Source organism: Chrysoperla carnea, chromosome 1 (genome assembly GCF_905475395.1).
Source record: "Chrysoperla carnea chromosome 1, inChrCarn1.1, whole genome shotgun sequence".
Taxonomy (NCBI): domain Eukaryota; kingdom Metazoa; phylum Arthropoda; class Insecta; order Neuroptera; family Chrysopidae; genus Chrysoperla; species Chrysoperla carnea.
This window is the reverse complement of record NC_058337.1, coordinates 47,167,122-47,192,147: the sequence shown is the minus strand read 5'-3', so window position 1 is coordinate 47,192,147 and position 25,026 is coordinate 47,167,122. Positions and strand designations below refer to the sequence as shown.

The 25,026-nt window shown below is 29.6% G+C and overlaps 1 protein-coding gene across 1 annotated transcript; it reads left to right on the top strand.

Moving 5' to 3' along the window:
- The first annotated feature begins 901 nt into the window (after positions 1-901).
- On the top strand, positions 902-21,826 carry LOC123291092 (transcription factor Sox-14-like). Its single transcript, XM_044871545.1, has 2 exons — positions 902-1,314; positions 20,803-21,826. The coding sequence occupies exons 1-2, from the start codon at positions 1,004-1,006 to the stop codon at positions 21,452-21,454; spliced, it is 963 nt and encodes a 320-aa protein (XP_044727480.1). The 5' UTR covers positions 902-1,003; the 3' UTR covers positions 21,455-21,826.
- Positions 21,827-25,026: the final 3,200 nt, after the last annotated feature.

Sequence of the window (25,026 nt, the reverse complement as noted above, 5' to 3'; positions counted from 1 at the left end):
TTTCTAGATATCCTGGCAATGTTTTTGGTGTGTATCACAAATTTCTCTTTCATACTTTTGATTAGAAGAACACTTCTTAAATACTACTAAAATGCAGAAAAATGCCATTTTCCATAGAAAACTATGTCTTTTATAATGCATATTGTTTTCCGATGCTAAACTTCTATGTTCTAATAAAAAATTTCATTTTGCAAACAATATAAATACGATAAAATCATATCGGTTTTGAAAATGGGAGAATAATTATTCGATAAGTTTCGCAAATATCGAAAATACCCAAACATATTTTTCTTTCCTTAATTTTTCTTTTATTATACTATTCAGAATACGTTCAAAACTGCACATTTTTGTGCAGAAGTGTAAGCGCTGAATATATACTTATAAGATATAATACTACAGTACACTATCCATTCAGAAAGGAACAATTAAACAAAGATACAAAAATTATTCTTCTCTTTGTCATAGTAAACGTTTGAGGGCGGGTATACTATCATGATGTATAAGCACGTGTTATATTATATTACAAGTTATATTATTCTCAAATTCAAGTCGCCACAGAAATACATGAATTTTATTCATAAAACAAACAACAATATTCTCTTCATACACAGCATAAATTGTATAGGCAAATTATTTGTGGTAGCGCTATACAATTGTCCCACACAATTGACATCAGACAAAATATTGTCTGTGTCAAAAAATATTATTGACTGAAAATTGAATCGGTTGTATATGAAGAATGATAACAGACTGGCAATGCGTGTAAAAACCATGTTGGTACCTAGTTAATATTTGTGTTGTTTTTCATCAACCTAACAAATAATAAGTGATAAAACTTTCGATCTAAAAAATAGCACAACTAAAGTGAATTTAATTTTACAATTTTTAGTTGAAAAATTTGAAATTAAGTGATAAACATTACGGTTATAACAATATGAATGGATTTACAAAAACTTGTTAAATTCGTTAGTGAAAACTAAATTATCTATCAACTATTATTTCAATGTTAAATAAGTTTGATATAAATACAGTTTTAAGTAACAATAGTCATTATCATAATCAAATATTCATAAATAAGCAGTTAATAACATCATCAACAATGCAATCGCAACAACAGTCGCATCAACAAAATTCGGAGCATATAAAGCGACCAATGAATGCGTTTATGGTATGGTCACGAGGACAACGTCGTAAAATGGCACAAGAAAATCCAAAAATGCATAATTCAGAAATATCGAAACGTTTGGGTGCGGAATGGAAATTGTTAAGTGAATCTGAAAAACGACCATTTATTGATGAAGCCAAACGATTAAGGTAAATTCAATTATTTTTCTGGTATAGTTGCTAGAGCATGCTTGTGTAAACAGATTGTTTCATACCAAATTGTTTTTTGTAAACAGTAAATAATTTATTACGGCTTATTAATATTCAGAGTTAATAATAAATCGGTCTCATTATTGTATGAAATAATTTTGCAAACCATTCAAACTGTGATGAAAACATCGAATGTTCCTATCACAAACTGGCTCTGGTTGTTGAGTTAAAATAATGTTGGCATCGTTGAATCAACAATTATTGAGATGAGCGGATCAAATATATCAAATTTTCATTCTGTAGGTATATGAAAAAAAAACCAAGTATGTACGGATTGTTCTAATTTTTAATCGAAATGTTTATTTTTCGCCTGTGTATAAATAATGCGTCTGTATCCTCTCATAACTTTAAGGAACATGCACTAAAATGCGATTCGTTCAAAATTTTATGTTCAATAACAAAAGCCGCACTTTCGCATGTCAAACCTTATAATGTTAATTATCAAACCTTATATTAGATACTCCCAATTTAGAGTTCGGATGTAGAGGGAATGCAGGAATCGTACTGCTTAATTTTAAAGAACTAGTGCATTAATCTGATATACCTACTTTTTTAAGTTTTTACTAAAATGAGTATCGATTTGTCTGTCCCCAGCAAAAAATTTATGATCAATTACTACTAATATTTATTAAAACGCAAAAAAAGAGTACCATTTTAGCAGCCGTTTTCATATATGGTACTCTGCCGTCAAACTCCTTGATCTCCCTCCAAAATCAAACATTTTCTCATTGATAATAACATAAAGTTAATTATGCACAGTTAATCATTTTAAATGATTATGTTCATAATAAGCATGACTAATCGACCCGTGGGCATGGACAGGGAATTCCGCAGTGCTCATCCAATTCCCGTAATTCTATTTTCGACATTGGCTGGTACGATAAGCTTTAAAAATAATTGAAAATATTGTATAAAATTGATCTTACAAATAGTAAAATGATCGCTGTTTTATAAAAATGTAGAAACGTTTGGAAAAATATCAATATGGTATATATAATAGCTAAATAAAATGCCATTTAAAAATGCAATCTTTTACAAATTTCATATAAAAACCACCCATTATGAGAAAATCCCCGGAACGAATGAAACACCAGTACGCAATAGGCTGCTCCTATCAGGGCATTATAAAATTCGCTGATAAATAGAATGTTATTAAATCGAATTTTTTGAAGTTTCCAGCATTATTGTAAAACTCATTCTTCCCGGAAGATTAGAGTACTAAAACCACCAAGAATCTTTTATCTAAACCGATTTTGGTACATTATAGAGGGTAGGGATCGTGTGTTCTGAACACGGGCAGAACTAAGCTTTCTAAATACTTCTTATATATACAAACTTACGAGTCGAATGCCCCCCCCCCCTTCAAAAATATATCAAAAATTTTAAGTCTTACACATTTAAGAAAGTTCCCTCACCAGTAATAGAAAAAAATAAATTAGTAGAAAATGATCCAAATTTTTAGTATGTTGTAGTTAATTAATTATTTAAAAATACACTAAATAACATAGCTAACATAATCATCCTCATATCATGCTATGTTATTTAGTGTATTTTTAATTAATTAATTACTCTCTTAATTGATCGATAAGATACCCAAATTTTTTTTTTTTTATTTAATAATATGTATCGTTAACTACATCATACTAAAAATTTGGATCATTTTCTACTAATTTATTTTTTCTATTACTGGTGAGGAGCCCTCCTTAAGGGAAATTTAATTTAATGCCCCCTCCCACACTGAGAATGCCGAGGTGATACTTATGGTGTCTCGCCTTGCCCCGGCAAGAAGCGGTTTTTTGTTCCCGAGTCAAATGCAACACGAGGCATCCACGCGATTACAGGCGAGTATCATCTTCACATTTTCGTGATTACCTGTGTACTTAGTTCAGTAGTTATTGTGGCTTGTATACAACTTTGTTATTCAAAAGTTTGTTATAACGCACAGAGAGTTACTGAGAGCTATCGCAGCTGCTATTACACCTTCGATGTCAGCCATTTCAATCCGTTACTTTTTTGCGAAGTAAAAAAAGAGTATGGTGGTGAGTGCTTCTCTTCAGCTAGCTTTGGCGAGTATACTCAGTATACTGTGGCGTATTTGTGTAAGTGTGTTCGAACTGAAAACTAAAAGTATATAGCCACCATTTTCCAGACAATTAACAAATTTTGAATCACTGTTATAAATCAAAACTTTGCTCCCTTTGGTACACTATTTTAATATTTATTTTTGTCAAATAGAAACGGGAAGATTTCTTGTGAAGTACATAAAATATTTAAATACAAAATGATATGATGATTAAAATTGATTTTAATCATCATATCATTTGTGTATGTAAAATTGTGTATTTGGTGTATGTATTCTGGCCTTTTGAAGCCAATTGCCTTTATTTCTAACCATTTGAGAATTGGTTAAAAATAAAGACATTTCAAGTGTTAACTCCGGCGACTTTATTGTCGAATTTATAAAATTGGAGTTTTTCGGACGATTGTTTTTCTCTGTCAATAGTAATGCCTGAAAAAATGACCGAAAATTTTTAAAAGTCGAGAACTTTCTGTATTTTTTTCAAGCATTGCATTGTCAATAACATTCTTTACCATTTACGGTAGACAAGAAACAATCGTTGTAAAACACGAAAATCGAAAAACTCGATTTAATTTATTACCAAAATTATTCTTTTGAACTTTCAACATGACAGATAAATAGAACCAGGGAAGTTTCTCTTCATTATTCATTATTCCCTGCATTAAAATTAATTTACAACACAGAACCAATGATGGAACGAATAAGAAAGTGTTAATATTGTTTTGTAAGGTGGCTAATTGTCATTTAATAGCGAGTGTATCAGAATAAATGGTCAATATTCTAGAATGTGATAAGAGTATGATACATCAAAACATTTTGGCTAGAGAAACATGTGTCCAAAAATACTCCTCTTCACAGGTAAAGACATTACAAATATTTCATGTCATGACAAAAGTTGTTGGAAATTTTATAAGAAATATGCTTGTCTTTTAATTTTTTGCTTTATTTGTAGGGATTTGTTAAATTTAAGGCTAGTTTGGCACTATCTCTAACAATCTGTTAAAGATAGAGCAAAACCTTTTGAATAGCAAAAGTGGTTCTCGGAAGAAAAGAAAAACATTTGTTGGAAACAATTTTTCGAAAACCCAACGGATATTAAGCAAAAAGTTGACAAGACATGCAAAATTTCTTACGTCTGCAGCTCTAGACCCGGTAAATTTGTAAAAATTTACAATTTGTAAAAACACGAAAGTAACAGTGTGCAGTCCGCCACCAAATTAGCAAAGAGTAACATTCACTAGCTAATTCTTACTGATGATGACTACTTGGTAGTCGAAAATACGTATTTTAAAAATACAAAAAACTGATCTAGGAATTGGGGCAAAAATCGAAATTTATTTCGACATATCCTAGAGTTCTCATTTATTATCTTCGATAATATTTATATTATTCAAATAAGGCTCAAATTGTGAAATAGGCTACAACATAGATTTTAAACATATATAACAACTACCTAAATTGCAAAAAACTGCATAATAAAATAAGCATAACTAAAACATTTATTAAAAAATTAACTCAAACCTTTATTTATAGATTTGAAATTATTTTCATTTTGTAATAAATTAATTAGAAAAAGTAGTATTTTGCACAACCTAACGTAATCTAACGGTGCCAGGCTCATTAGGCATCGAAAGATCTATCATTTACCTACCATAGTTTCATTATACTAATTTTCGGAAAAGTAAAATTTTTGTTGCCGTTTTATAATTTAATTTTTATTAACAATAGGGAATCGGACTAAATTTTTTTATCACTTCAGGCGAAGAATTCTCACTTCACGAATAGAAAAGTGAAGTTGGTTTTCGCAGTTTTCGCTCTGCAGACGTTCATTAAGAACTGATTTTTGGAAATTGAACTTCTATGGTGGTGTAAAAGGGGATGAAATTTTCTGTATGAAGACCCCATGTAAATAATTTTATACAATATTATAATTAATACGAATAATTTTATAGATCAACATTTGCTATAATGTCAATGTTACTAAGATTTTTTTAAAATCACGTCGTTTATAATATTTACAAAAGAGAATTGCAATTACCTATTCTTCTCACAATAAGTAAAAATTTAAAATGCTGTATTTATAAATTTCAAAATTGGCAGAAAAAGTATTGGATAACACTTTGAAGATAGAAACTTGAAATTCCTTATACAGTTTATGAGACGCTCGCTTACCAAGGATTTCTTGAAATTAGTACACAGTATAAAAAGATTTTTGTTCCAAATCAAATATCATCGAATTAATATTTGATACGGAACTACTTGTAGAATTACAGTTCTAAAAAATATCTACTACGCTTTTGCTGTCCTCTCTCATGACACTACATTCAAATTTTAAGTATTTAAATAGGCATCCAATTTCTGTTCATAAAAATAATAGTACTTAATATACTTTGAAAAAAATTCGTATCGTATGAGCTGCGTTGGCTAAGCGAATTCCATCAGGTATTGAAAAAATAACACATTTTTCTTGCAATCAAATATTGTATTTTTAATTTATTTAGAATTTTTATTTCGAAGACTAAACGTTTAGGGAAAAAATCACAGCAGAACTATTTTGCTTAAAACTGATCAAAAATTTTTGTTATTTTGAAAAAATTCCAAATTTTATACTTTACGCACCCCCACCCTTTGTAAATCGGTCGATTTTTCTCATTAACGAATTTGACCTTTCAAACACCAAAACCCTTCTTGATACCACATTTTATTCAAATCAGACTTAAATTGCGATCGCAAGAGAGTTTACAGACACATAAATGTATAGATATATAATTATATAAATTTTAACGATGGTTATTTTTGACATCTATTAGGTAGGATCGATGAACATATAAAGAAATTTTTTCACAATTCCATCATCAGAAAAGCAATAGCTCCTTTTCCTTCGGTAATTCGCTAAAAGGAAAATCAATCACTTCAGTTTCTTTTATACATATACATCATCATTTCGACGCCCAGTGAAGCGGGTGGGAAAATAAATGATTGATACATTTCAACGTGGGACTAGGACCAGGACCTAGTTCTGGGTCATGACCATGTGGATGTGTCAGTTTGTATGTGGGTTTCTTTGACACTGTATAGGAATAGAAAAAAGCTATATTATCAGCGAGTAACATAGGCTGTATTTTATTTTCAAAAAATGTTAACACTTCATTTGCCATTCCAATTTTTACAACTCAATAGTCTTTGAATTTAAAATTGCAGTTACTCTTCGAAGCGGGTGGATAACTACTAGTGCCTAATAAAAGAAAGGTGTGTCTTATTACCTTCTATGTTTTTTGATTAGATAATGGGTGAATATCAAAATCAAATGTATATAAAATAAAACTCTTTTTTACTGATTTTTATTTTAGGTTTTTATTATTATAAAAAATAATAAATTATTATAATATTATAATACTTATCGATGATATTTTTTTTTTCATAGTTATTCTAGATAATTTTTTTATTTTTCAGTTTTAGTTATGAAATCGATTGTCTTGAATATTCTCTGTACTCTGTAAGATATCCAATAATCGTATCATGCTGACTAAATAATCGTCACTAAATCTTCATCCCAAAATATAACTACATGGTATATGTATATTTATATATACAGTTAAAATCGGTTATACCGCATTGAAGGGATCAACAGTTATGGTTTTTATGCCTGGCTTAGTCCTTATAAGCGATATTTACAATAGTATATAAAAGTGTACCGTTATTAAAGTGTAGTTATTGTGAACTAATTTTAGTTGTATTTGGTCGCTTTAACCGATATTTGAGTCAAACAGGTTCAAAATAAAGATCATAAGGCACAAAATAAAGTTCATAAGGCACAAAATAAGGCTTACAAGGATTTTTAAACCTTATTAAGGTTTACAGTTTTATGATGTTGTTTTGTTTAATAGAAAAATTAATGTAACAAAAGTACTCACGTATGTACATACAATGGCAGTTATAGATCAAACCTCGGATTATAATTTCACTGAAAACCAAGATGGGAAGGAATAAAATGGTCGCCATGCAAATAAAAAAAAAATCGATCATGTTGGTATTGAGCATGAATGTTTAGTCTTGTACTGTTATATATTGTACGATGGTACAGAACCCTTCGTGTGCAAGCCCGCACTTTAATTTTCATTTTTTTTTAAATGTTTGTAATATACAAAGGCACTAAATAGCGAAATTAACAATATTAAAAAAGAAATCCGTATGAAGTATTTGTATATAGATTCAATAGTGATACTAGACTGACTTTAGAGCTGCTTACTGTCGAATCTCTGGCTATATTGATAAGCGTAGGCAAATGGAATCTGGCTTTTTATTAACCAACTTTAATTGCTATGGAACCTTTTCAAGCTGGACGCGTAGGATAAAATAGCCAAAATAACTTGTAGTTACTGGTTAAATCCTTCTGCTATCGTGTTATCAGATATCGATTTATTTATAGATAAATGGATATCCGATTGACCTAAGTACGTACTTTGGTCAAAAAAATCCTGACTGTGTGTAAACAAGTCGTTTACTTGCAATAAAGAGTTTACAAATAAGTGCTAAAAATCTTAGGAGAGCCACCGATCCAACTAGATGGAAATTGCAAATATTCACAGGACAGAAATTTTCATTGATCAAAAATGTTCCCTTTTGACGTTAAACATTGTTGAGATATAAGAAAATTGGCTGATCGTGCGTTTACAGAGTCATTGGTAATTCAAAATTTAGAAAATATCTCTTTCAGATTTTTTTTACCTTATGGTATTTCTATATTTACCCCTAAACGTATTTGGCAAATAAGTTTTTCTTTATCGTCGACCATTCGGAATCTATTTTGGCTTGTGATGCTATTTCTAATCTTTCTAAATAAATATGAGTCACGAATTTAAATTAAATTTGGTGCGAATCGGAAGGTCCACTTTAAATTTAATCTTATTTCTCCATAAAACGTATCTAACTTTTTTTTCGCATCAAGTTTAAAAAAGCCTATACATAACTCTTTATCGATAGAAAAATGGTTTTGTATCAATTTTACATAAGTGAAATATTTTTACAATTTCCCCAAGTGAATATGGATTTGATAAATAAACTTATTTTAAAATTATTAAATAAAAAATAAATTTAAATAAAAAATTTGTATCTAATAATTTTAAAAACGTATTAGAATGGAATTTAAAAAAGAAAACTAAATAAAAATAAAATAGAATGATCCATTCAACTGGATAAAAACAAAAATAGATGGAGTAAAACAAGAATAATTTCCTTTACGTTTGATTCTCTACAGCTTACAGCATAAGTGATATAGAATTATCCAAAAAAGATATTTTAGAAAATCAAAAAAACCGACTGCATTAAATAAAAGCTGAAAAGAAAAAAAAAGTTCACCAGTTTGCATAGCCACTTTAACAGTTGGGACCCACACAGTTACTGAAACGATTTGAGCCTGCCTAGATTTTAATGCATCCCGATTAAAAGAGTAGGTACGCAAACTGCTGGACTTTTCTTTCTTTTCAGTTTTTGTTTAACACAGTCGGCTTTTTAATGTTACCCCACTTACCATAGTTCTTCCACTTCCATTTTCAGCCTATGTATGGTCCTTATTGGCGCTCTAGTCACGTCAATCGATTTGTTTATTTAATAACTATTCAATAATACCCCACTCAACATAGTTCACCAACTTGCATTTTTTTTATTTTTCTCAATATGCCGTCTGGTGATCGTCATATTGAATTTTCATTACTGCCATCAGTGTGCCCCCGCAACGTTTAGAAAAATTGATTGACGTAGGAATCATCAAAATTGGCCCACGCGTTTAGTCTCTAGTGTGTCAAATAAAGTGTACAAACATAAATACATACATATATTGACTGATAAACATATTTCCACTCCTTTGCATCAAGTCGGGTAAAAAATATATTTAAATTAAACAAAATGTTTGAAAAAAACATATGTAGAAAAATAACTATTAGCACCGCGCATGAGTTTTATTTCAGGCCGTTTCCATGGTAACCACAAACTACTTTATTAATAGAATATGTATGGACATATAAGTTTATGGTTTGCATATCTGGATTATGTGCATTGAAAATTTAATATTATTTTGTAACAAATTTAAATAATTAGTTAATTTACATTTTAAAAATATTATTTATGCAATTTCGTCTCTTATTTTCACAATTTCTTACCTCCGCTTCACACTTATCCTCTCTTAACCCGCCTCTATTTACTAGAAAAACAACTGAAGAGTATTTTAGAAATTTCTGGAATGGATAAACATTTTCCAGGATTCCACAATATTCTCGAGCATTCTAAAATTTTCCTTAAACTTTTAAAAATTCGATGATATTCGGGAACGTTCTCAAATCTTTGGAATGGTTATATAAGATTCGAAAATGTTTTCGAACATTTTCGAGTACCGTCTGGAATTCAGGAAAAACTCTTTGTTTTTCTGTTACGATCTGATCAGACATAGGAAATCGATTGATAATCGAATAAAAAGCCTTACAATAATATAACTCAATGTGATACCATACAAAATGTAAGTAATTATTACTATACAATATGTCAACAAATTTGACAACCCAGTACTATGATGTTACGTCCGTTTAAAAATTTGAATTTCCGTTTAAGAAATTTTTTAATTCCCTCACTGAATTTGTACTTTTATTAATTAATTTTCAGTAATTAAAAATATATTAATTACTAAAATAATGGTTTAGTTGTAATGTCCACCCAATAAAGTTACGGGAAAAAAAATGTGAACCAAATTTAAATTTCATGAATATTCCCTATTTCATAAAATTTTTAATGGCCATAAAGTGTTTATGTATTACACAGATGCCTGAATCGATTTTTTGTTCGAGTTTTTACAGGTTCGGTATGCATTAAAATTGTATAATAACGTAAAGGTTTGATAACTTTATTGTTAAAGGAACAAAACAGGATTTTAATATCTATTCAAATAAATATATTCATATTAATAGAGGGTGAATCAAATATAAATAAAATACCACATTTGATTATATACTACATTCACATTGTATGTCGTTATGTGAATATAGGTACGGATTGTTATGTTTAAATCCTATTTTATTACAGGCGGATTAACTGGAACATATAAAGACTTAAAACATTATTATTATTATTATATGTATAGGCTTGAGAATTGTGTATACTAATATGTGTGTAAACTAAGTAGAGATGTGTACAGCACGTTATCAATTGTGCAGGCCTTTCTAATAAACATTGTTAGCAAGTTTGTATGTAGATATCATATCATACATCTTTATATATGTACGTGTAGGCAAAAATATTGTACCTTGAATCGTTCTTTTGTATGTTGAAAGATATTGGTATTAGTTACAGAGCGAATGTATGAAAGAAAATTTTTTTCTCTGAAATGCAAACAACTAATGGTTACCCTTAGGCTTTCGTTTTCAAGAAAAAAAACACGAAGTGGGACATCCGGTAGGTACTCTAAGTCATAATAAACGCAAAAGATGAACTATTTTTAGTGATATTACTATAACAATACATTTAATTCACATATAATTTTAAAGCTATAACCGTTAAATTAAAATGAAATTAACAATCTTCCAGAGTAACTAAATGAAAATTAATCGTAAAAATAAATTAAGGAACGGTAATAAAATTTTAATTAATAGTTTTCATTTAAAAAACTATGAAAAAATAAACATTTTATTGCAAAATACAAACTGAAATAATTAGCATTCAAAATAATCTGTTACTCTTAACAAAAACCCAAACGGTCGGTTCAGTGGTTAGCGCAATTAACACGGGGTATCGTGATTTGTATCCAGTTGGGGTAACCATTAAATTTTACACTTTATTTATCCCTTGTTACACCTTATTTATCCTTGAATTACATAGCAGCTGCCTGTATTTATAAATCATATCCTATTTAAACCTCTACTAATTGAGCGAAAATTGGCTATGCCATATTTTCAACCATAAAGTAGAATGTTAAGGAGATAAAGTTTTAAAAGACGCATACGGCCAATGATCAATGATTCTAGGTAGCCACAAAATTTTGTATTTATTTTATTCTTTATCATAGATTATTATAGATAAGTAAGCGCATACTTGAAGTGGGAAAAAAAGAAGTATTATTCATCTCAAATCAATAGAAAAAAGTAGTTGACATTTTTGACGCTCAAGAGGACTGACATGTTGATGAGAACATTACCAGGCATTGTTGCTTGATTATTGCGTTAATAAAAAGGGAATTATGTTATCTTAAAAAACGGTGTGTTTAACGATTTTTCTGATTCAAAATTTCATGGTACACAGCAAAGGCATGAATATAGGTGAATGCTAAAAATGACAAAACCATTATTAAAAACTTTGCGTTCAGATTCAGAAAAAGGCGTTTAGTGGGAGAAATAATAATAATTTTAATCGATATTTGTTTAATGCTTAAATTATTAAAAATAATATATTAAAATGTGACTCGTGACCCAAGGCACAGCTCTCCTCCATGTATATGTATAAATGTCTCTTTGTAGAAGGCTGATTAAAATACCCTAAACAAATAATAAATAAACTATTTAGAAATATAATTTGTCCAAAATTACGAACAAACAATAAGGTTGGTGAGAATATTTTAATGATCCATAAAATCATTTGTATCTTCAGCAAATGTAAATTAATCCTTGATTATCTTAGAAATACCTTATCTTTCTAAGAGTATATGCAGGAATTGTTATCAAAAATTAGTTACGCATTACAGTTGCTTACAAAAATGTATCGAAAATTTGAGACAGCTTTTGAAAAACGCATTCATTGCTTTTTTTATACATTAAATGAATGTTATAAAAACACATATTGAAAAGGTTTCGATACGATTCTCATATCGCGAAGTTACATTTATTGTTTGTCTAACAAACTATTCGCGTAGTCATGGTAGGGACAATAAAATTGATGCCAGCGCTTCCAGAGAAAAATTTTGGCGTTAAAGGAGGCTGTTATGACTAATTTGTAATTCGTTACATGTTAATGTTATAGAAAATGTCAAATTAAAATTATGGAAAAATACAAATTACTTAAACTTAATGTATTAAAAATTGTGAAAATAAGAAATCAAATTTCACAAATATTGTTTTTCAAATGTAAATTATCATAATTATTTATTTAAATTTGTAAGACAATAATATTAAATTTTCAATGTAAGTCATAAATGCAATCCATATAATTATATATGTATCCATACAATTCTATAATTAAAGTAGTGTATCGTTACCATGGAAACGCCTCCAAAAAAAGTCACACATGATGCGAATAGAAACTTATTTATTCTTCGATTTTTACCACTTACGTTATCAGCGAGAAAAAGCTTCTAAAATAATTTTTATAATTTTAAAAATTTTTCGATTAATATTAAATATTATAGTCAAATTAAAACTTGTATACTAAGCAAAGTTGTAGAAAATAAAATTTACTACTATTAATCCTTAAAGCTTTTCTTCTCTTGGTTAAATATAATCCTCGGTTAACATATATATTGCAAAATTTTGTCTTTTAGACAGAAAATTGAAGTACTTGGCATCTTTTTAAATATATTTTTCGATGCAGAGTTACAACCTCTACCCCTACGTTAATTAAAGAATTTGAAGAGTTCCAAGCGAATGAAGAAGTTAAAATTTTTTTATACAGGTTCAAAAATGGTAAAATTTATAATACTAATAAGAGTAGGGTTATACTAATTATTATAAAATTTTACCACTTTTATACCCTCACCAAAAATGTTTTACGCCTTTATTCGTTTGAGACGCTACGAATCCTTAAACTACCGTAAAAGAAGAGGTTGGAACAAACTCTGCATCGAAAAATACATTTAAATATATAACACCCTCTTCGATTTTCAATTATGATCAATTTTTTCACTTTCGCACTTTCGAACACCAATTTCTACATCCACCACCGATAAGGACTCATCGTATTCTTAATCAACATTATACATAGAAGCTGTAACCTTATTTTCATGAACGTAATCCTTACAATTGAGTTTTCTTTACATTTTCAAGGTAAAAACCTGTTTATCAACCCTTGATTGAGGTTAATTCTATTGTTTCGACATCGGTTTTATCCGACTCGCAATGTAAAATAAGATATAAATCAATATCTTACACTTTAGATTTCAAAGAGGTTAAGTTGTAGCCAACCTTTCGACTTTCGTACGCCCTAAAAACCTATCTCCACCACCGCAATCGTTAGAGACTCATCAGATTTTTAAATTGCATTACGAATATTGGCTATAAACAAAACGGCAACTTGAGCATTTTATGGTTTTGCTTATTTTCGGCAGTTTTTACTGCAGTGTTAGAGAAAATCGGCTTATTGGACTGTGTCAAACTTCTACAACTTTGCTTATTTTAGAAAATTTTTATTTAATTAATAATATAGTATTTTTGTTTCAAACAATAAATATCGAAACCTTATCTCGTAAACAATACATCGAATTCAAAAACTGTAAAAAATCGATTTAGATGGAAATTCGATTAGCATTGCTTGTGATTTTTTGTCTATATAAACTGCTGAGATAATTTGAACTTACTTTTCAAATTTTGTTTTCAATAAAAAACGACTTCGATTTTAAAGTTAAAGTTATTCGATAAAAAGCGGAGATTGTATTAACGCACTGTAAAATAAAATCGTTTACTACACTCTTTCTGGAAACAGGGTAAACTTTTGGTGACTTTTAGTCAAAATTTGATGAGTAGAACCCACTAAAAAAATTTTACATTTCAAACGTAATCCTAACATAAAAATTTTGGGGCATTGTTTGTCTAGAACAATTTGATTGCACAATATCTCCAAAACTATATGAAATATTTTACCGACAAACATTATTTTTAGACATTTGCAAACATTTGTATTGGATGTCATGTAAAATTCAACTAACAGCACCAAAAGTAAATTTTTCCATACTAAGAAGTGAAAAAAAAATCTCGAACTAAATTACACTCGTTAGAAAGCCTTCTTTTTCTTCTTGAATTTGGTTTTTCTTCTATATTTCTTTTTTCGTTTTCAAAATATGAATGTTTAAAAAAAAAATTTTTAAAAACTTTAAGTTAACTCGCTTAAACATACGAAAAAGGCATACAATTTTAATAAGAGGCAAAATTTTTTGTAGAGAATTTTACGTTCTTTAAATCGGTAGCAAGCAATTTATATTATTTTTAATAGTTTTCTAGATATTTGCAATCAAAGTTTCGATGGCCAGAAAAGACTCCATTTTAACGTAATTTGCTCACACTAGAGATGAATTCTACTCATCATACTCAACATGTTGTTTGCAGAAAGTGAGAAGTTGGTTGAATAATTTTAGTTTAGTTTGAAATGACTGTAGTATTATTATTGTTATCAATTATTATTCTTTATTTTAAATATATCATACTGTTGTATTATTTTTATATTTATTTTATTACGTTTAAGTTAACACAGACGTTTTTTATCTTAAGGAATGACACTTCCTTCCCTGTTCTACGTCCAGACAATGTAAATAAATGAAAAAGAATTATATTTACACGGCATTACTACTTAATAATCTTAAATGTCTATTTGGAAAAAATTATCTTTTTATATATGCATTACTAAGATATTCTTTCTCTACAATAATGTATAATAATGATACTATTGTTTTTTATTGTTTAAGGTTGTGTCAAAAGATTCATGACTCATTTTTACTAGAAAATTTACTCTTATAAAGTCATCCAAAAATATTTTGCCATGTGCAAAAAATGTGGGTAAAGTACAGTAATAATGTAAAAATTAATTTTTGTATTTTCCTTAATATTACATGTTTCAGGTACATACCCTTGAACAAATTTTTCTTTTTTGGAGGTAAGCTTTAATTGCTTACCTCCAAAAAAGTCTATAATAAAATAAATAATTTAAAAAAATTAAAAAACCGACTGTGTTAAATAAAATCTGTAAAGAAAGAAACAAGTCCATAAGTTTAAATAGTGATTTTAACAATCGGGTTTTACTAAAATCTAGACCAACTTAAACCTTCTTAATAATGGGCTTCCACTTCTAAAGTTTTTATGTAAAATACTGAACTTGTTTTTTTTCTTTTCAAATTTTAATAAACTCAGTTGGGTTTTTGTTTTTTTTTTTATTTATTTATTTATTTTATTTCTCATTTTTCATTATATATGGGTATACCTATAGCACTTATTTTAATATAAATTAGACACTAAGCTTTTATCCAGTAGAATACAGCAACGGTGTTTAGATAGTGGATTGATTCAGGAAAATCAAACAGAATTCAGGCAGAGATACGAAGTCATAGACAACGTTTTGGTTCTTAAAATATCATTGAAAATACCCTTTCGTGTAAGCAACAGAAAACGTATGTCTGTTTTATTTGTTTTGAAAAAGCATTTGATAGCATAGACCGCAGTCTTTCATGGCATAAGTTATCCAAAATGGGTATGGATTCAAAAACTATTTCAATTCTGCAGTCAATGTATAGGGATACCAACACTTGTATTAATATATGGAGCCAAGACTACCGTAAAGTTTAATATAGCTCGTGGATTAAAGCAAGGTTGCCATCTTTCGGCTTTATTATTTATATTATACATAAATCATCTGTATGAATGGCTGGAAATCTTGAATGTTATGTCTCCATGTATAAATCAGAAAGAGGTTAAATGTTTGTTATATGCTGACAATCTCGTAATAATGGCTTAGACTGTAGGTAGTATGACTAGGATGTTGAAAAGCTTGGAGTTATATTGCAAAAAATGGTCTTTAAATGTAAACACAAAAATAATGACCATCAGCAATGGTTTTAAGTCTGCTGCAAACGAAGTATGAACGTATGATGGTATTGCATTGGGAGATGTAAGATACTTCCAATATCTTGGAGTCACTTTGAAATATAACGGTAGATGGAGTGCGCATGTGGAAAGTATAGTACAAAAGAGCAGAAGAGCGCTAATTAATATCAGGAGTTTTCTGTATAGCTACGAAGAATTAGGATTATTTTAAACATGTTCAGTGCTTTGATTCTATTCATAATCACATTTGGGCGAAATTTGGAGTCTTAGTTGTAGCAAAAAATTCATCAGAACCATAAATACTTTTGCTTATAATTTTTATAAAGAAATTCTGTGTATTTCAAAGTCTATTCCTAATTCGTCTTTCAACGCGGAATTAGATGTGATGTCACCAGAGAACGTGTGAGTTAAAAAAGCGTTAAATTACTATTTGCGAACCACATATAGTAACATGACTTTGTAAATTTTATGTATATGAAAGGCGGTGAGCAATATATATTGAGACTGGGTGGGCTTGGTATTCGTGAACCATTTGAAGATGTCACTTCAAAACAAGTTCAAACAATAATAATGGAGAGGTCTTTGCTGGCATCTTTGCAGGATATTAATGTTAAGAGAAGTCTTAGTCTTTTCAGTAGATTGAAGTGCATTGTAATTAAAATGAATTCATGCTGGATAAAAAAGTACGCAATAAAATTTTTGCAAATTATTTTAAAAGATGTAATTTTCCAATTTTATCATAATAATGGTTGGCATTTAATTTTCAATGGTGTAACTGTGTATGGTAAATTCAATTGTAGTCCCGCTCTAAATTTTTTTTCGCGATTCATAAAACAATCGATGTATAATTTTTATTTTAAGAGCATGTGTAATATTTTTAGGGAACGATAAATGTTTGTGACCAAATCAATTCCGTTTTTTAACATTTTTGCATGACGACGCAGTAAAGCCAAATAAACTTAGGCACCATGCTTCACCATGGTAAACCATATTTCTATCATTTATTTTTATTCTAGTAAAATTGAAAGTATCAGAACGATAGCATTATTCCTAAATAATGAAATATATTGAAGTGGGTTTCATTCGATTAAATAAAAAAAATTATAATAAAATTATAAAATATTTTTTGTTTATCTTTATGATAACTATAATAAAACCATTGTATTTAAACAAGAAGGGATATCATAAGGTAACACCTTGAATCTAATATAATATAATATGCATTGTCTGCTATTATATTTACACAAGAAACGCGCATAAATGTTATCATCGCTTAGTCAAATCATGTCAAAAATGTATGCGGTTTACATATTAGTAGGTTAATATGATGTAGACTTTTCCCTTTGTTTCTTTTTATTCTTTGTTTGCTTTTGTTGAAAGATGTTTGAAGAAAGATTTTCTTGTATGTTTCTGAGAATTCTTGGAGTTGGTGATTGTATTAGCCCGCTTCTTCTCTGTCTATTTGTCTGTTTGGTAAAACTATTGTATTTTTATTATTGAAAATTACGAAAATTCCCGTTAAGAAAGATAGCTGAACATGCTGAAATTGCAGAACTCATGTATAAAATAATCTATATTACAATATTATGATATAAAAATTGTTAGAATTATAGGGAAATTTGGATATAAATTATACGGTTTCTTGTTTTAAATTTAAAATGTAAATATACAAGTGAAATTTATAAAATTTAAAAAACCCCCGATAACTTTTTCGAGAACGGAACCCTCAACTCGCACTTGCAACGTATCTAAGAGGATACTCTATAAATTACCTTTTTCCCTAGATCCTTCTCCAAACTGAACCGATTTTGGAGATCATCGCCTATTTTTTAGTTGTTCTGGGTACGGAACCTTAAACACGAACTTAAAACATAGCTAAGAGCACTCTTCATTAAAAAAAATTAATTAGTTTAGGCGCCACGATGCCACAAACAGACAGACAGGTACATATAGTAGCCAAACTTATAACCCCCCTTTTTTGGTTCGGGAGTTAAAAATAGTTCGTAATATATGACGTTTTGACTAATTATATAACAATATAATGTAAAATGTATTGTTAAAAAGCGTATTATTTCTAATGGAAAAATAATTTTTCCATAAATAATTTTGCCTAAAATGTTTTTCTTAATTTTTGTATTCTCGAATGCCGATTTCTTCGGGTGACAGACAAAATCATTTTCCTTTTATCATTCATTTACTTTCTTATAAGCACAGAAAAAAAAGCTAATTTTATTTAATTTCAAGCTTGTAGCTTAATTGAAAATTTCCAAAGATCTATGGGTACCAAAATTTCAGAAGTTTGATATTCAATCATTAATATGTACTGTGGGCTATAACGATTTAAAAAAAGTTTTCGATATTACTCATTTGGATTTTACTTTACTTTAATATCTGGTAGATATACTTAACTAAACAACTTCATTTTATTATCAATATGCATTATTGGTTTATTGATAAATAGTCAAAAAGGTATTTGTAAATAAAGAAATTTAAATAAATTTGGTGGGAGTTCCTCGTGCAAATTCTGTATTCGGGCTAGGATTTTCTAAGGAAGTGGTATGCCTAGGTTCTCACTTCCATCTCGGAAAGGGCTGATTTCTGAGGTATTTCACCGTTGTCAATAATGATACGAAATTTGCAAGTGAATCACGTGGATAAAATATCGGAAAAATTCGTTTCCCATTCTTTTGGTACACACCCAATTAACAAACTGCATATTTGACAAAAATTACTGGATTAAAGTAAACGCGTTTAAGTGGCTGTTGATATTCTTATAACTATGGAGTGTAGAAAATAGTAAAAAGCAGCACAATCTCTTATGTCTGTTTCACTCCAAAAGTGTCCTCAAAATAGCATTCAAAAACTTTTAACAGAAAGAAAACCGACTTCAAAAGAAAAACTTTTCCAAAATAAATTAATATGCACTAAAAAGTAAAAAAATAACGATAAGATAATGTAGTTATTATTATTGTTATTTCTGGAGTCGGTATTGATAACCTCCTCCGTTTTTATTTGAAGTCGGTTAAAAATGGCTAGATAATGGCGCTCGTGTAGGAAAAAGGTGCTTCTCTATCCTTCTCTAATAACTTGTTTCGATCTCTATCCTACTCTTATTACTTTGAGCATTTCTTTTAAAACTTTCACTTTTGCTACAGAATCGCCATCCTTATTTAATGCTTTCCGGTACACTCCTTGAATCAGCGTTTAATTTGCTACCATGTTAAGAACATATTTTCTTGCAACTAGTACTTTTTTACAGTTTAGGGCATGTTTTCTTACCAGATCATGTTCTTCTTCAGCTGTTATCTTACGACTTGTATCAACAATTTCCAACGGAATAGAATTCATTCATTGTGTGAACAAGGAAACCCGAAAAACGGAAACTTTACAATTAATTATTCTATGTTATCCACACGGTTTCCTTACAAATTTCAATTATTTTTCGTCAACACTGAAATATTTTCAGTATCCTTGAAAGCAGAATTGAGAAAATGAAACTCAAATGTGTCAAAATCAATTTTTTTTGAATTTATGCTACAAAAAATGTTTGATTTGTGCTACAAAGAATTAATCCATTGATGCTTCGATGTAATTGAATATTTTAGAGCAAATGATATGCCAAAGCCAATTTTTTGTAACATTTTTTTTTATAAAAGTATATAAATATGTGTTTTTACTTTTCTTTATCTTAATCGAAAAGTGGAGAAAAGAAAATTTTAAATAATAGATGCTAAATAGGTTAAAATATAAAGATATACTTAACTCTAAATGCGAATAAAATAACAAAAAATGTGAATTACGTTTAAAAATTTTAAACTCAACTATATAGGCTCTTCTTAATCTAAGGCCGATTTTCCACTTGACGGTCAGTTTTTGTTAGGTTTTTCTTGAAAAACAAAAATGTAATGGTCATTACATTGCCAATCTTCAAAAAGTTTTTAAAAAGTTGCAGTTTTGTTTCGAGAGTTTCTGTTTTGATTTTTTTTTGTCAGTTTAGTCAGTTTAAAAAAGGCCAAAATATGCAGAATTCTTCCTTATTTCTTCTAATATACCGGAATTATGAAGAAATGTTGCTGTAATTATGGTTTCTGGTTACAATCATCAGCTTTGGAAATCGAATCTGGCCATAAAAAAAGTGAAGATTCAAAATGGCAACCGAAAATTCCGAAATTCAAAACCTCTTTTTGACTCCCGATAATATAAAACGCGATATAAACAAATATATTAAGGAAATAATATTATCCTAGGGTTTTCGAGTTTTGACAAATAAAATAAAAATTAAGTCAGATATCGGCCCTCGACGTCGAAATCTTGAGGAAATGAGCAAATGGTAACTAACCATCCCTGAACCACATCCCAGTTTCATTAAGTTCCGATTTATTTCCATATAACCCCACTTTTTCCTACTTGTTTCTTACGTTATATCGCTGTCCCATGTATTTTACGATAGAAAAAAAGTTACCTCCGGGAATGAATAATAATAAATTTAAATAAAATTAATACTTAAGTGTAAAAACATAAATTTATGTGTAATATTTTATAATAGTTTTGTTTATTTTTCCATTTCAGAGCGTTGCATATGAAAGAACATCCCGACTACAAATACCGTCCTCGCCGGAAGCCGAAAACATTAGTTAACAAAAAGGAGCATAAATACGGATTTTCAATGTCACCAATATTATCTCCAACAAATATGGAATCTGTACATTCGTTACAACGTAATATACTACCTCCTTTACCACCAAGTGGTCCTCATCCGCCACCACACCCGATTTTAAATCCAGATTCTGAGGCAATGAAAATGCAACGTACATTGTTTACACCGTTTCCTTATCCATTGTACCCTTTGAAAATGTCCTCTGATGATACGAGTACAAAAATGGCCGCAGATCTCGCACTTCTGTATAATAGTTCAATTTATTCACAAACAATGGCGGCGGCCGCAGCGGCAGGTTGGCCGACAACATTATCCCATCCATGTATGGTTTCATGCGGATGTCCAATGCAAAGTTCGAATATTTCACAACCACCCCAACAACAACGCCCACAAACTCCAAATAATAGATCGCCTAGTCCCGACGTAGTTTCCACAGACTCACCAACAAGTGGTGTTATTAAACGTCCAATTGCCTATGTACTTGTAAAACCTGATGAAACGTATCGACGACCTGAAGCAAGTTTATCTCCACTTGGAGCACATATTCCACAACATGTTATTTGAAGACCACTTCCCGTTCTGCCTTCATCTGCAGACGGGGTAGTTGCTCATAGATCACCATGGTGGAATCAATATGAATTATCACAAGCTTGCTCAAACTTAGATATTATAACTGGAAATGCTTCAGCAACAATAACTTCTAATCCACGAAGTGTTGAAGATTTAAAAAATCAAAGATCTCGTAGTGAAAGTCCGTAATAGACCGCTATAACGATGGCTTTAAATGAATACAACGACGAAACAGTGAATGAAGAAAATGGAGTTTAAAGATAACATTACCGTTAAATTTTTCGCTTCCGAAGTCTGATTGTTTTGATTTGGTTTGTTTTTTAGTTTTTTTTTTTTTGTTTTTGCTTTTTTGGGATGTTAGTGCAATTGTTTGGGTTTTTTAAAATAATTATAAATGTATAGTATTTGTTTTTAATATTTGTAAAATTATTACTTTGTAAAAATCTTTAAAATGATTAATAAACGAAAAACTTATTTTAATTATTATTATTATTTCATTTAAGCTTTAACAGATTATGGAAATCATCGAAAATACTAAAATTTGAAATAAATTCGTATAAAAATGAAATTTGAAAGTTTTATTTTCGTAAATGTCAAAATGTCGAGTATAATAACGTATCTAGCACCGAGAAAATCGAAAAAAAATTTTTTTGTTTTAGATTTTAAAGTATTATTTTGAATGTATTATTGTAATCGCTTATATTTTTCCAGAAGAGTGTAAAACTAATTTAAACAAGCCGTGGATATAGTCTGGTGGGACCCTTGAGGTACACACGAATAACTTCCCAGCATAATAAAAATTTAAAAAATGAAATCTCGACCAACTCGAAATGACTCAAATGACCAATGTTATGAAATTCTTTTCGTATCATATTGCCGTTAATAAGCTTCGATCGGCACCTCAAGGAAGTCGATATCATTTTTTGTTCACGCAATATTAACGACGAACACACATATTACTTCTAAAAATTAAGAAATTAGGAATCCCTACTGACAACTCAACTCTTCTATTATAGTTTTTGGATTAACAGTAACTGCATCGTTATTATACATACATATAAGATTTATACGCATAGAGAATTTCAAGATCCTATACCTTTAAGTACAAGTAAGTTTTAGGTTCGCAGAGGATATCAGACATCAGTTATGAATGGAAACATGATATATTATAAAAGGTTTACACCAAACGTGTCATATGATTCAGTAAAACCGATAAATTTTTCTATAAAATGACAAAATTATTACATTTTCATTTTTATATCCATAGTATTCATTTTTGTACAGGAAATATAGAGATGAATATCTTTAGTATGTGTATGATGTTTTTCTATAAAGTGACCACAAGAAGTGTGTGCATCTAAAATGGAATACATATGGAACACTGTTGTACCTTGAATCAAAATTTATCTGTTTCTTAGTAACTGCAGATAACTGAAATAAAATATTGCAAACGATAAAAACTATAATTAATTGTAGATAGCTTTACTTTGCGGAACTCCATAATTAGGATAAGAAATAAAATTTCCAATTTACTTTGCTTAGTCCACTTGTATTTTTTAATATTTTAATAATTTAAAATAATTTCATAACTGTTGACAGTTATGAAAATGTCTATGTTAGACGAAACTAGTCAAAATATTTTAAATTATTAAAATATTAAAAAATACAAGTGGACTAAGCAAAGTAAATTGGAAATTTTATTTCTTATCCTGATAAAAACTATATTTATATTTCCTTGTTTCTTGTACCTGTAATACATTGTATAAGAGTGTAATGTACTATAGGTTACACTCTAATGTATCTTGGGCCTGCCGCACCAACACAATTTTTATGACACAAGAAAAGCAAAAATCCGATGCGGTGATAAGTTTTGTTTCAAGTTGGTCCTAATTCCAGCTTAGGCTCGCTTTGAACGGTCTTTAATCAATTTTTCTTAAAAAAGATTAAAAATTAGTTATGTTAACATTAACACAATCAACTGCTTGTTTCATTGACTCATGTCAAAAAGAACTTCACCTTTTCTCTTGTACAAACTGACCAATACAAAATGATAAAATAACTGCAACACTTACTGATATAGGACGCTGTTTGGTCTATATTTGGCCTATAGGAAGTACAAGACAATTTGTCCCCAAACTGGTCCTCCAGCACTCACCGATATACCACGATTTAAGTAAAAAATTCTATCACATCAAGTGAAATTTATAGTTCCAAGAAACTATATGTGCAAAGTTTCAAAACTATACTGACAGCACTATGTCTCAAAAAACTAAATAACGATCTAAATTGTCTCCTAGACACGACACTTTACCATATACGTATTGAAGAGATTCTTATAGATTTGTATTACAGCTATCAACTACGTATTTTTTCATATTTATAGTTCTTGGAAATGGAATTATGAAATATTGTTGTCCTTAACACCCGAAGAAAACAGTGAAAACAGTTTTTTTGGATTTATGTTTTGTGTTTGTTATCTTTCATTCGATATTAATATTGCATGAAAAACTATTCATAGGAATCATTTTAATTTTTCAGTAGATTGATTATACATATATGCTAGATTAAGAAGTTTTCAAATACAGAGTGTTTGGTTTTCTCTGTATGCTTTTGCAAAGTATAAATTCTCAGAAAAAATGGAGTCTTTAGGTTTAATAAATTTGAATTTCAGCAAAATTTGGTAAAAGTTAGTTAATCTTTTCATTCTTATCCCGAGTGTGAAGAGGACCAATGTTTTTGAATTAGTAGGCTTTCAGATAATTGGAGTCACTGGTCCTAACTACCATGAAAACTAAAAACTATCACGTTAAGAAAAGCATGGAGTTTACTACAATGCTGTTGTGCGGTATATAGAGACACATACTATGAGTATACCGTGCATACTATGAGTATCGTGAAGAGCCCGTGCTAAAAAATAGCCATGAAATGACTAGGGCTGGCTTTTTTACAGGCGATTTTCATAAAAGTGAAGAGTCATAAGCTCTGGTTAATCAAGCGCTGAGTAGGTCAGGTACCTCCGGTTCCGTATCAAACATGTAGGTTTAACAATGCAATGCAATGAATTGACAAAGATTAAATCAAACGTTAAACGCGTTGTTTAGTCATATAGATCATTAAAAAAATAGTCAGTCAGTCTCTAAGTAGGACTGAGACCAGTCAGTCAGGTTATAAGGATTCGAAATCCAACCAGTATGGGCCTGATGCTTACACTGCATTGACTCGTCCGCCATAACTATTACTAAGGTTACTATTCCCACAATGATCAAACTAGTATAACGTTCACACCGATTTTATATGGCGTTCTCACCGATACTAACATACTGAAATCCACAAAAAATTTCTTACCGTGTAGATTCAAATATTTTAAAGTCAATTCGTACATGTAAACTAAAAAGGTGAACCAAAAGTTTGAATTGTAGATTTATTTTTCAGAGGAAAATAATAGCGGCTTTGCTCGTGAAGAGAAAGAAGCTCATTGAAACGGAAGGGAGAAAGAATTACCGGTTTAAGCAGGTACTCGAACAATTTTAAAGAAGTGAAAAACTTAATTTTATCGAAAACGGTAA